Source organism: Emys orbicularis, chromosome 1 (assembly GCF_028017835.1).
Source record: "Emys orbicularis isolate rEmyOrb1 chromosome 1, rEmyOrb1.hap1, whole genome shotgun sequence".
In the NCBI taxonomy this organism is placed as follows: Eukaryota; Metazoa; Chordata; order Testudines; family Emydidae; genus Emys; species Emys orbicularis.
Window position 1 is genome coordinate 65,386,940 of NC_088683.1, and position 14,383 is coordinate 65,401,322.

Here is a 14,383-nt window from a genome sequence, read left to right on the forward strand (position 1 = left end):
TAAAATATATGAATTAGCAGGATATTTTTAAACTATCTGGCTGAAGATCTTTGTAAGTGAATTTAATGTAGTTCACCTACATTGTCAACTATAAGGGAGGATTCTGTGTACTCTTTGGCAACTCAGACCTAAATCCTGCATGGGAGGGCCTCTGATTTTTGCAATACCAACTTCTGAATCAAACTGAAAATATTGTGGTAGCTTCAAGCAAACTAAGTGGTGTTTTTTAGTGAATAAATATGAAAATGAATAATATAATTAGTACAGGAATCCTGGTGTTAATATTGTAATAAATAGAATTTACTTTACATTGTGCCCATATCTTCAGTGTGCCATACATTTTTGTAGTGACAAAAATAACTTCTGTTGTATAAATTGTCAAGGACAAAGCTGCAGGTTTTACAGCTGGGCAGTGCCAGTTGAGGCTTTTGCATGGGGGAAAGGATGTAACTTCTTTCCCTTCTACTCTTGGGAAGCACCAAAATTAAAAGTTATGGGGTGTCTTGAACTCCTACTTCCCCTCCCCAGCAACCCTTGACAGCAGCCTGACTTATAAATTGTTCTCTAGATGGTTTCCTGGTTACACTCCATTGAGATGAATGGGGCATTTCATCACACTCAGAACTGTTTGCAGACTCACACACCCAGCACTTTACATTTGGTTCATGTCAGGAAAGTTTTCTTTGCAACTAGAAATGGTATGGCCTGAATATTCTAGGTTCATAAGATGAAATCCTGGTCCCACTGAAGTAAATGGCAACACTTCCATTGAATATCAATGGAGCCAGAATTTCACGCATATATTTTAAGGCTAGGGACCACAATGATAATTTAGTAAGAGCTCCATCATAATACAGGCCATAAGATTTCAGTGCAGTAGTAATTTCTGCATCAAGACGAGAAGCTCAGTACACCTTCTTGAGCTTACACTGTGATATCCCCAGCAAGCCAGTTTGCCTAATGGCCAATGCCTGTGCTTTGCTTTCTCCCTGAGGGCTATAAACAACAGTATAATGTTGCCAGTTACAACTTACCCCACAGCTCTTTCTAAGCAAGCACCTTTATTCTGAAGGTAAAAGAATTACAGAGAAAACCTATTAAAAAAACAGAATTAAACACACAAAATATGTCAGGAGTCACTCACCAATCTTATGGGGTCCTATTAGATCAAAGTTTTTCCAACCCATTGGCAAGGGTTGGAGCCCCCCTTCGGCAGAAGGTCCTGTCCATTTGCTGGATCAGAAAGAAGGCCCTGTATCAGTTCAAGCTCTTCCTTTTATGCCAAAAGCCCTTTCTTTGTTGTCTTGTCTACAACACCCCAACCTGGAGTCCCTCCACCTCATGGCGTGGAAACTCCATGGCTGAACCAGCTCGAACTGCGGTGCTTGGACTCTGTTAGGGAAGTTCTGTTGGGGAGCAGGAAGCGCTCCATTCACACAACATACCTGGCGAAATGGAAGCATTTCTCCATTTGGTCCCTCCCCGCAGAAGCCTATATTGCCCTTGTGCTAGATTACCTCTTGTACCTGAAGCAACAGGGGTTGGCAATATCATCTATTAAGGTGCATCTGGCGACCATCTCGGCCTTCCACCCGTTGTGGCAGGCAGGTCAGTCTTTAGCAATCCCATGGTGGGCCGGTTTCTTAAGGGCTTGAATAGACTTTACCCGCAGGTGAGGCAGCCCGTTCCTCAGTGGGATCTTAACCTGGTCCTTTCTGGACTCATGGATCCCCCTTTTGAGCCCCTGGCGACCTGCCCCTTATTCCACCTTTCCTGGAAGGTGGCCTTTCTGGTGGCCATAACCTCGGCCAGAAGGGTCTCCAAGCTCAGAGCGCTGACTTCCAAGCCCCACTACTCAGTCTTTTACAAGGACAAGGTGCAGCTATGCCCTCACCCAGTGTTCCTACCCAAGTTAGTATCGCAATTTTACGTTAACCAGGACATATTTCTACCGGTATTCTTTCCTAAATCTCATGCCAACAACAAAGAGCGAGCACTCCATTCCCTGGACGTCAGGCGTGCCCATGCCTTCTACATTCAACACACAAAGCTGTTTCGTAAGTCACCACAGTTTTTTATTGCAATCGCCGAGAGGATGAAAGGGCTTCCCATCTTGTCCCAGCGCATCTCGTCATGGATCATGTCCTCCATCAGAACGTGCTATGACCTGGCTAAGATCCCAGCCCCAGCGTTGACAGCGCATTCCACAAGAGCACAGGCCTCTTCCACTGTGTTGCTCGCACAAGTCCCCATTCAGGACATATGCAAGGCAGCAATGTGGTCTTCCATCCACACCTTCACAACGCACTATGCCATCACTCAACAGGCGAGGGACGATGCATTACTGCAATCAGCAACTCGGTGAACTCTGACCCCTCCTCCGTGGAAACTGCTTGGGAGTTACCTATTGGAATGGACATGAGCAATCACTCGAAGAAGAAAAGACGGTTACCTACCTTTCATAACTGTTCTTCGAGATGTGTTGCTCATGTCCATTCCAAATCCCGCCCACCTCCCCTCTGTCGGAGTATTCCGGCAAGAAGGAACTGAGCAGGCAGTGGGTCGGCAGGGACCTATATACACTGCCATAAAGGCACCACTCCAGGGGGCCCCACAGCCGACCCAGCGGGTACCACTAGGGTAAAAAACATCCGATCGTGCATGCAGCGCGCTCACACACCTATTGGAATGGACATGAGCAACACATCTCGAAGAACAACAGTTACGAAAGGTAGGTAACCATCTTTTGTCAGTGATGAAGAATCTACTACGACCCTTGGTAAATTGTTCCAGTGGTTTAAAATGTATGCCTTATTTCTAATCTGAATTTGTCTAGCTTCAACTTCCAGACACTGGATCATGTTATACCGTTCTCTGCTAGTTTGAAGGGCACATTATTAAATATTTGTTCCCCATGTAGATACTTATCGATTGCAATCAAGTTACACTTAACCATCTCTTTGTTAAACTAAATAGATTGGGCTTTAAGGCAGTTTTTCTAATCCTTTAATCATTCTCATGGCTTTTCTCTGAACCCTCTCCAATTTATTAACATCCTTCTTGAATTGTGGGCACCAGAACTGGACACACTCTTCCAGCTGCTGTCGCACCAGTGCCAAATAGATAAAATAACCTCTCTACTCCTACTTGAGATTCCCCTGTTTATGCACCCCAGGATCATGTTTGTCACACTTGGAGCTCATATTCAGCGGATTTTCCACATGGCCCACAAAATCTTTTTCAAAGTCAGTGTTTCACAGGATAGAGTCCCCCATCTTATAAGAATGGCCTACATTCTTTGTTCCTGGAGGTATACGTTTACATTTAGCAATATTAAAAAACACATTGTTTGCTTGCGCCCAGGTTACCAAAACATCCAGATTGCTCTGAATCAGTGACTTGTTCTCTATTTATCACTCCCACAATTTTTGTGTCAACTAGGTGATCTAATGGTCCCTACTGGCCTTAAAATCTATGAAATATATTCTACAAGGTTTTAATACACTCCTGGTGCACAGAGGGAGAAGTTACAGAAAATTGCTACTGCTCAAGCTTGGCAGGTAACACTGAAACTGAGATATCAGAGTCCACCACAAGGACTGTTTGCAAGATTATTTTTTTTAACTAATATTTTATACTAGATGTTAATGGTGGGTGGGAAGCCTGAAATCTCAAGAATGTGTTTTTTAGGTCATTAAGTAAATAATGACTGAACTAACTTAAATTATTTATTTGGGCATTTTTAATAAAAGGTTTGATAAACTATATGTGATTTAAGTACACAGATTGGGGTGGAAAGAGTCTGTAATGGAAACACAGAGATACTGAACTACTGAAAAATGTCATATCAGTGGCCCTCGTACTATATAACTGTAATTGACAATGTTACATGAATATTAGTGATCAAATGGAACTTATGAATCCGGATCAGAGTTAGGAGACATTATATATTGTTATGGACATTTTTAAAACTATCACAATTAAATTCATTACAGTGAACAGTATTTTGATAGACAAGCACACCTATGATTTCTTTCTTGTAAAGTGTTTGGACTATGCTTACTGGGCAAGATTTTCAGCGCTAAGAGAAATAATTGGTACAACTCTTTTGCAATGGCCTGTATAGATTCTGAATGTTATATATAGTCCATCTGTGAGCAACTGCAAACTTTGTGTCAAGTTTTTGGTATTTGTAGAGAGGTTGTAATGATATGAATTCTTTAGTTTTTCTATTTGTGCCTCATGGGGCTTGTAAAACATGCCTTAAAATGCTATCTAAAGCTTGATTAACCAAATATATTCCAAGAATGGATTGACTGACTGTTCAGAAACAGATTTAGGTCCAAATCCAGCTTACTTTATTCACAAGAGTAACCCTGTTGACTTCTGTGGGACTACTTGCATGAATAAAGGGAGCAGGACTTGACTTCTAGCCTTTATCCTGGCAGAGGCATGTGCATTCTTTCTTTACAGAGATCAATTGTTCTTTAATTTAATTCAATTTAAATTGTTGGGTTCATGTTTATGTATATCTGGCGGAGGATGGGTGTGGCAGGGAGATGTTTCTGATATGTTAATTATGTAACATATATATATATACTCTTTAGGAAAGACCAGAATCTCTTATCTCCAGTGAATTGTTGGTACTTACTCCTAAACCAAGTGAGAAGAGAAAGCAAAGACCATGCAACTTTGAGCGATATCTATCTGAACAACGTTATCATGCGCTTCATGCAGATAAGTGAGGATTCCACCAGGATGTTCAAAAAGGTAATATATATCATGTTGAATTTTAGTTACCATTGAAAGGCAAGTGTCTAAGAGGTAGAATTTTAAGGGAAGATTCAGCAGTGTAGTAACATAATCTGCTTTAGCATATTAATAGATTTTTCATGGCATTTTTCACAGGGAAAATTCTTACTACAAATGTAGTGGGGAACATACTATCTGATGGTGACCTCAGGAACTGAACTGCTTTAAATTCAGGAGGTGAGGAAGAAGCCCTGTTCTTTGCTCAAAAGTGTATTGTGTAGTCAGGCAGGAAGGAAAAAACGGTTCAACCTAGAAGTGACAAAAGAATGTTGTTGGATTATTAGCAGAAATGCTATATGGCCATGGTGGTTCTTCATGTACATGCAGCTGTGTATTTCACTTAGGTGTGTGGGTGCCCAACTCATTGGAGCCAGATAATTTTGCCTAACAGTACTCGTAAAGGTGCAGCGCTTGTGCCTCATGGCCATAGTTCCTGCCTTGGCTATATGAGGCAGTGCTGCCTCAACCCCCACTCAGTTCCTTCTTATCACCAGTGGCTGGAGTTGGAGCTCTGTGGTGTTTTCACCCCACAATCCCTCTATTTCTTAGTGACTTTTCTAATTGTATTGAGTTAATTAATACCCTTAGTATTGTATTAGTGTTAGTTTAAGTATTTCCCTGATGATGCCCTCAGCAGGGTTTAAACATTGTCCGTCGTGTGGGGGACCGGTCCCCAACAATGATCCCCACACACACGGTGCTTACCATGCTTAGGGGAAGCCCACATCGAGGAGCAGTGTTGGATTTGCAGATTGTTCTCCAAACGAATTCAGGTGGCGAGCGATCTTTGTCTAAGCAGCACCTGCTTGAACAGGCCGTTCAGCCTGCTTCAGCACTGAGGTCCTCATCAGATCAGAGGTCGCCCTCGGGTTCTGAGAGTGCTGCCGTTCCGTGCTCTGGAACTGGTGCCTCTCCAAAGACACAGAGGAGTCATTCCCTGTCGAGTGTGCTGAGGAAAAAGCCACTCCAGGTTCCATGGTGATTCATCTGCCTCCTCCAGAAGAAGCATGTATCAGCATGGTCACGCAGGATGGAGTAGGTCCCATCAATCATTCCCTGATACCAGGCAGTGAGGTCAGAGACCCCCTTACCATCGACTCCAGTTTCGGCCCTGGGTCTTCCATTTAGTCTGGTGCCAACAAGGGTAATGCAGCACCGTCTGTTTCTGCGCCAACGGACCTCCTCTGCCTTCATGTTCCAACCTCTCCCTTGGTCCAGGACTTTGCCAGTGCTGCATCATTTATAGCCCCATTGGCTGAGCAGGCCACTGAACCTGTGGGTCTGTTGGCACCATACCTCAGTGTTACACGTACACAGTCAGTGGAAGTGGGGCTGAGGCTAGGCTCGACCTCCTCAGTACCAGGAATTTTTTAGCACCTCTGCTGTCAGCTTCATTTTCATCCCAAGACAATTCTGTGGTGCCTGACTCTTCCTCTCCTTCAGTACCAGAGGATTTCAAGGAGCACCAGAACCTTTTGTGGTGCATGGCTGCTTCTTGGGTATTCAAGCAGAGTTCCTGGAGGAGAACACCCATGCGTTGTTGGATATCCTACAATTGTCTGCCCTGGGAGAGATGCCCTCCCTATTAACAATGCACTCCTAGAGCCTGCTAAGATTCTCTGGAGTATGCTGGCTTCGGTACCACCTATAGCAAAGCACATGGAAAACCACTACCTCATTCCAGTGCAGGGATTTGCGGGTTTTTATTCCCATCCAGTCCCAAATTCCTTGGTCATAACCATGGTGAACAATAGAGCTTGGCAGGGCAGATTTATGTCCACTCCCAAGAATAAGGATGCTAAATTAATGGACCTGATGGGTAGGAAGATTCACACCTCCTCCTCCTTGCAGATGCGGATTGACAACCAGAACGCATTGCTGTCCAAGTACAAGTTTGTCAATTGGACAGCTATGTCTAAGTTTGCAGGTTTTCTGATTTTTCTTGTGCTGTCAGTTCAGCTTCCCATACCCTTTCCTCTTCATCCCAACCTACTCAGACAGACTCCAGTCGCACCTTTGCATCCCGTGCTCAGCTCACTGTATCTCACAGTGTGGCTGCATCATGGCTGAATGAAAAGGAAGTGCGGTGTTTGGTGGCTGTTCAACAAGTCCTACTCAACAGTAGAAAGCCCTCTACCTGAATGGCCTATTCAGGGAAATGGAAGCGGTTTTTAGTATGGTTGTTGGCCCCTGGAATTCAACCGACGCTGGCTTCTATTCAGGACATTTTGCAGTATTTGCTGCACCTTCAATCATTGGGCCTTGCGCGTAACTCATTGACAGTACAACTGGCAGCGACATCAGCATTTCATCTCTCCATTCAGGGAATATCAGTCTTTTCCAGTGCCATGGTAACAAGATTATTAAAAAGGCTTCTTCGTCTCCATCCTCTGGTCCGAGAGCTGGTTCCTCTGTGGGACCTTAACATGGTCCTAGCGGCTTTAATGGGACCTCCGTTAGAGTCCCTGGCATCTTGTCCCTTTCTGCTTTTATGTCAGAAGACTGGGTTCCTGGTAGTGATAACATCCTCAAGGAGAGTCTGTGAGTTGCAGGCTCTGATGGCAGACCTCCTTATACACAGTTCTCCAAGGACAAAGTGGCAATGACCACACCCAATTTTTTTGTCTAAAGTGGTTTCTCAGTTTCATTTGACCCATGCAGTAACTGTGTTCTTTTCTAAGCCACATTAATCTCTGGAAGAGCAGTGTCTTCATACACTAGATGACACTAGAGGTCAGGTCTAGCCTTCTATCTGGACAGGACTAAACTGTTTCGTGTTTCACCTGGCCTGTTTGCGTCATATGCAGATCGTATGAAGGGACAAGCAGTCTCTTCACAGATGATCTCTAAATGGATGACATCCTGTATTAAGACTGCATATGAAATAGCTTTGGCTACACCTCCTCAGTAAGTGCAAGCTTGTTCTACGGGAGTGCAAGTAACATCAATAGCGTTCCTCAGTGACATTTGCAGGGCTGCTGTGTGGTCATCCATACATACATTTATGGACCATTATACCATTAACTCATCTTCCAGAGCGGATGCAAGTTTTGGCAGGGCAGTCCTGCAATCCTTGCTTAGGTAGATTCCAAGCCCCGCTTCCTGGGGGGATGCTGCTTGTGAGTCATCTAAGTGGAATACACGGCTGCATCTACTCGAAGAAGAAGAAGAAACAGGATTGAAGTCTAGTCTCTGGGCATTCAGTGTGAAGGAACTGAGGGGGATTGGGGTGGTGCCATCTCAAATAGGCAGGGGAGGGGCTATTGCCAGGAGGCGTGAATGCTGCCCCTCTGTGGGTACGGCTAGGCAAAATTCTCTAGCTCTGATGTTCTGGGCTGCACACACCTAAATGGAATACACGTCGGTATCACATCTCATCTCATCTCAAAGAACTCCAGTTACAGTAAGTAACCGTTTCTTCTCTGCTGTGAGAGCGTCTCTGATTCAAGCAGAAGGGTCTTAGGTTCCAAGAATTAGACTTGTGATTAGTTTGTCACAAAGGTGATGCCTGGAGATAGGGAAGTAGCCATGTGCTATGCTTCCCATAGAAGACTCCCTCCCCCATATTGAATTTTTGTTTAATTACATAGTTATTGGGATTTCAGTGAAACTTCTTTGTACAAGTTTTACAGGTATTTTGTTTAAAAGATTAATAGCTTCATGATAAATACATAGTGCAGCTTCCTTTCTGGATAAGAAGGGACAGTAAGGCAGCCTCAGTTTGATGTTTTTGAGTGGAGTCTTTAGCCATCATCAATAGTGTGTTCTACAATAAAACAGAATGTAAATGCATGATCATCAGTCACTGTGTGATTCTGTAGGCATTGATCCTGGGTATTACAAAACTGAGTTCCAAAGAATTAAGGTTCAAGATATACAGTCACCGATTGAATGATGGTGTTTCCTACTGGCATTCAGGATGCATGATTTCTGGTTCCAGAAGAGGCTTTCATTTGACACATTCCTGAAAGTTCCTGTTCCACTGGACAAACGGAGGCTGTAAATGGGGATGGATGCAGCTGGACCCAAGAGCTACTTAGAGAATGTAGAAGAAGAATGAGGAGGAAAGGGGGTGAAAACAAATTCATGTAATATGATGATGTGCAATAAAACCTGTGGTAGAAATAAAACTAAACTAAAATTAATTGCTTTCTCACTCTTCCAATATCTTGATGACAGAATGTTCTGTCAGATGCATGAATGTGTTGTACACAAACCACTATTTTTGCTAATATGGAAGATATACAGATGTTGAACAACTAATCAGGAAAGCATTTTTAATCCATTCCAGCAAATAATATATATGCTTACCTCTCATTGACTTCAATGGGAATGCCGTAAGTAGAAGGGTTTCAGTACTGGGCCCATTGTAACATACACAGGTGGATCAATTTAAAGAATTAAGACTGAAATTTCATAAGAGGAAATTTCTGAGCTTTTCATAAATATTGATATCTGAAGCTAATACTGGAGCCTAATCTACACTAAAACCCTTTTAGAGCAAACACAGCTTATACCTGCCAATATAATTGCATCTATACTAGGGCTTTTGCGAGCATAGAAATGTTGCCAAAAATCACACCCCTAATTGACGTTGCCACAGGAGCAAAAATTATAGTGCAGACCTCACCTTTATCATTTAATATTTTTCTTTTTCAGAAACATTTACAGACAAGTTCTGCTGCTAAATAATTTGAAGATTTTAGTGTTTACTTGCTGTGTCTAAAAATTAAATTAACTGCCTGTGAATCAAGTCTACTTAAGCAGTAGTTTTTGCTGAAAAGGTTACTGCTGGCTTGTAGCAATCACCTTGATTATTTAAGCATCCTATCACCAGCTTCTATGTTGCAATTTTGAGGATGACAAAAAATGGCAGGGGGAGTGAGTATTATAAAGCATTCATTTTATTGTATAATTGAGATATCCCTCTAGAGTCAGGGTGTATTTTTGGATGGTCCATAAATCATTAACCCTGACCTAGTTTTAAAGATACTTTGACTATTATAGAAAATTATGCTGATTCACCATACTCACTGGGCTTTCCTGCCTCTCTTCACTACCTCTCAAGCAAAACAACCGCCCTATCTTTGTTATGCTGTTCTCCCTGCAGCCACAAGTAAACTCCATATTGAACTACAGTTTTTCTTGTTTGCTCAGAAATTCTTCATTTATTAATCTTTTGATGTGTCCTTAGTCTTCCCTAGTAGTTTGATACTTATCATATAACTAAAGTGTGTGTGTTTAATAGAAAGAACACCAGAAGATGAACACAATAGTTCCAAAATGAAATAGCTGATATCAATCAATATCTGTGGGACAGACTTTTTGTTCTGCAATATAAACCACAAGTCTTCCCTGGATAGGAGGCACTTCTTTCTTACAATAAAAGTATGTTGTGTAGTTGTAGTCATGTCGGTCCCAGGATATTAGATAGAGAGAGAGATAAGGTGAGTGAAGTAATGTCTTTTATTGAACCAATTCGGAGTACCTTTTCCAGACTTGAAGAAGAGCTCTGTGTGGCTAGAAAGTTTGTCTCTCTCACCAACAGAAGTTGGTTCAATAAAAGATATTACCTCACCCACTTTGCCTGCCTTGTAATACAAGGAAACACAGCAATTAGAATGCATATCTAAAGATATATCTTGATAACAGGTCATGCTTTCACTAAATAACTTGTATTATACAAATATCAGGGAGTAGCCGTGTTAGTCTGTATCCACAAAAACAACGAGGAGTCCGGTGGCACCTTAAAGACTAACAGATTTATTTGGGCATAAGCTTTCGGGGGTAAAAAACCCACTTCTTCAGATGCATGGAGTGAAAATTACAGATGCAGGCATTATTATACTGACACATTTAGAGAAGGGAGTTACCTAACAAGTGGAGAACCAGTGTTGACAGGGCCAATTCAATCAGGGTGGATGTAGTCCACTCCCAATAATTGATGAGGAGGTGTCAATGCCAGGAGAGGAAAAAGCAACAGAGGGTCCTGTGGCACCTTTAAGACTAACAGAAGTATTGGGAGCATAAGCTTTCGTGGGTAAGAACCTCACTTCTTCAGATGCAGTCTTGCATCTGAAGAAGTGAGGTTCTTACCCACGAAAGCTTATGCTCCCAATACTTCTGTTAGTCTTAAAGGTGCCACAGGACCCTCTGTTGCTTTTTACAGATTCAGACTAACACGGCTACCCCTCTGATAGGAGAGGAAAAGTTGCTTTTGTAGTGAGCCAGCCACTCCCAGTCCCTATTCAAGCCCACATTAATGGTGTTAAATTTGCAAATGAATTTTAGTTCTGCAGTTTCTCTTTGAAGTCTGTTTTTGGAGTTTTTTTGTTCAAGTATGGCTACTTTTAAATCTGTTATAGAATGTCCAGAGAGACTGAAGTGTTCTCCTACTGGCTTTTGTATGTTATTATTCCTGATGTCCAATTTGTGTCCATTTATTCTTTTACGTAGAGACTGTCCGGTTTGGCCAATGTACATGGCAGAGGGGCATTGCTGGCACATGATGGCATATATCACATTGGTAGATGTGCGGGTGAATGAGTCCCTGATGGTGTGGCTGATGTGGTTGGGTCCTCTAATGGTGTCGCTAGAGTAGATATGGGGACAGAGTAGGCAATGAGGTTTGTTACAGGGATTGGTTCCTGGGTTAGTGTTTCTGTGGTATGGTGTGTACTTGCTAGTGAGTATCTACTTCAGGTTGGGGGGCTGTCTGTAAGCGAGGACTGGCCTGCCTCCCAAGGTCTGTGAGAGCGAGGGATCATTTTCCAGGATAGGTTGTAGATCGTTGATGATGTGCTGGAGAGGTTTTAGCTGGAGGCTGTATGTGATGGCCAGTGGTGTTTTGTTGTTTTCCTTGTTGGGCCTGTCCTGTAGTAGGTGACTTCTGGGTATCTGAAGAAGTGGTTTTTTTACCCATGAAAGCTTTTGCCCAAATAAATCTGTTAGTCTTTAAGGTGCCACTGGACTCCTCGTTGTTTTTGTATTATACAGTGGCTTTTAGTTTACTCTTAATGCACCTTATTTTCCTGTTAAGTCCTTAGATGTGTTTATTTGGTAAGGGAGACTGGAAATAAGCATGTAATCTCTTCCCAATTTAATTAAAGTAAGTCCTCCTTTAATTCATGCTTTTACCACAGTTGCACAATTAATTCTGTGACACTGACAAACATAAAAAAACCTATAGAAAAAGAGAGCTGGAATAATTAGATTAATCTGTCTCTGGGCCTTGGTCTGGCTCCTTGATTTCAAAGCCTTCTCTGTCTAGGCTGCAGCCGTTGGTTTGTGTGTCTTGTTTCTAAGCAGAAGTTCATACAGGTAGGCTCCGATTAGTGCTTAAGGTACACTGACGTTTATTCATTTTTCATCAGCAATATCAGGCAGTTACATGATTGTAATGTCCTTTTAGATCATAGAAAGCTCCAGGAGGTTTTACCTTATTAATTATCATCTTTCAGTTTAAATGCTATAGAGATACCCAGTTATAGCATTTTGTGCCCAAAGTTACAAGAGCATATTACTTGAAGTCTTTGGGCCCATGAGCCTCGCTTCTTTGTCAAGAGGAAAATTAGGACAGTTCTAGAGAACAGAAAGAAACAAATCAAGAGAAGTAAAAGATGGAAAACTCCTGAGGAGCTTTAACCAATATATATGGCTTGAAAATGTTCAGTTGTGTACATAGCTTATGGTATGTTGCATATTTGTTTGGTATAATGAGATGATAAACAGTACTATTCAGGATCATATGGAGACAGCCTGTGTTTGAACTTGAACAAATGGTCCTTGTAAAAGCAACAGAACTGTTTTTTCAGCAGAGAATGTCATGTCCTGGAGGTCTTTCCTTGATTGCTTAGGCTTTATATTCCTCTTTCATAACAAGAGACATCAAGCAGCTGTCCATGGGCAAGTCTCCAGGCCGCAGTGGCATTCTACCTGAAGTGTACTAATGTGGAGGTGTCATATGAGAAGCTATAAAAACAATACACCTAGAAATCAAGTCAATACTAGCTGAACACTGATCTGTTGAAGCAACAGGAGAGAAGAATCCATCCATAACAAGAGATAAGAACTCAGGCCTTTAATGTTAGAAGCCCTGGTCCCAGAGAGCCCTGCTTATCCTATATCCAGATTTAATACACAGGAACATTTAAATTAAACCTTCTCCACAGAGGTTTGCCACCTTCCTTATTCAGTCTTAGGGCTGGTATACACTGAAAAGTTACATTGCTATAGCTACATCTCTCAGGGGTGTGAAAAATCCACACCCCTGAGAGACGTAGTTAAGCCAACCTAACCCCCAGTGTAGACAGCACTAGGTCAAAAGAAGAATTCTTCTTGACCTAGCTAATGCCTCTCAGGGAGGTGGATTACCTATAGCAATGGGAGAACCCCTTCTATTGCTGTAGTGAATATCTACACTGAAGTGCTCATAGCCTTTAAGGTCAGAAGGGATCATCGTGATCATCTAGTCTGACCTACACATTGCAGGCCATCCACCCACTCCTGAAATAGACCCCAAACCTCTGGCTGAGTTACTGAAGTCCTCAAATCATGATTTAAAGACTTCACGTTACAGAGAATTCACCATTTACACTAGTTTAAACCTACAAATGACCCATGCCCCATGCTGCAGAGGAAGGTGAAAACCCCCCAGAGTCTCTGCCAATCTGACCCAGGGGAAAATTCCTTCCCAACCTCAAATATGGCAATCAGCTAGACCCTGAGCATGTGGGCAACACCCACCAGGCAGATACCTGGGAAAGAATTCTCTGTAGTAACTCAGAGCCTGCCCCTTCTAATGGCCTGTGTCGAGTCGTTGGGGATTTTTGCAACTGGCATTCGCCGATTGGCCATATGCCATTGTAGGCAGTCCCATCATACCATCCCTTCCAAAAACTTATCAAGCTCAGTCTTGAAACCAGTTAGATTTTTGCCCCCACTGCTCCCCTTGGAAGACTGTTCCAGAACTTCACGCCTCTGATGGTTAGAAATCTTCGCCTAATTTCAAGCCTAAACTTGTTGATGGCCAATTTATATCCATTTGTTCTTGGGTCCACATTGGTGCTTAGCTTAACTAACTCCTCTCTCCCCCTTGTATTTATTCCTCTGATGTATTTAGAGAGAGCAATCATATCTCTCTTCAGTCTTCTTTTGGTTAGGCCTAACAAGCCAACCTCTTTGTCTTCTCTCATAAGGTAGGTTTTCCATTCCTCAGATCATTCTAGTAGCCCTTCTCTGCACCTCTTCCTGTTTGAATTCATCTTTCTTAAGCAGGGGAGACCAGAATTGCACACAAACTATTCAAGATGAGGTCTCACCAGTGCCTCGTACAATGGTACTGACACTTCCCTGTCTCTACTGGAAATACGGTGCTATAGGGCCACAGCTGTGCCACTGTAGCATTTTAAGTATACACATAGCCTTAATTTATTAGTGGAGATTCTGCTGCAGCTTCCCCCTTAGACGAAACAGTAATGGTTACTAGAATAATTGTGTCCCATAATGTGTATTATGGGAAGTGCAGCATCTTCCAGGCACACTGACATCATTTTTTTCTCAGACTGTTATT

General features: G+C 42.5%; 1 protein-coding gene across 1 annotated transcript in view; it reads left to right on the plus strand.

The window, feature by feature from the left end:
* SRGAP1 (SLIT-ROBO Rho GTPase activating protein 1) overlaps positions 1 to 14,383 on the plus strand; it is a 233,214-nt gene that overhangs the window by 119,375 nt on the left and 99,456 nt on the right. The window contains exon 3 of the mRNA XM_065423765.1: positions 4,608 to 4,770. Coding sequence (XP_065279837.1) covers positions 4,608 to 4,770 — 163 coding nt within the window. The remainder of the gene's footprint in view (positions 1 to 4,607; positions 4,771 to 14,383) is intronic.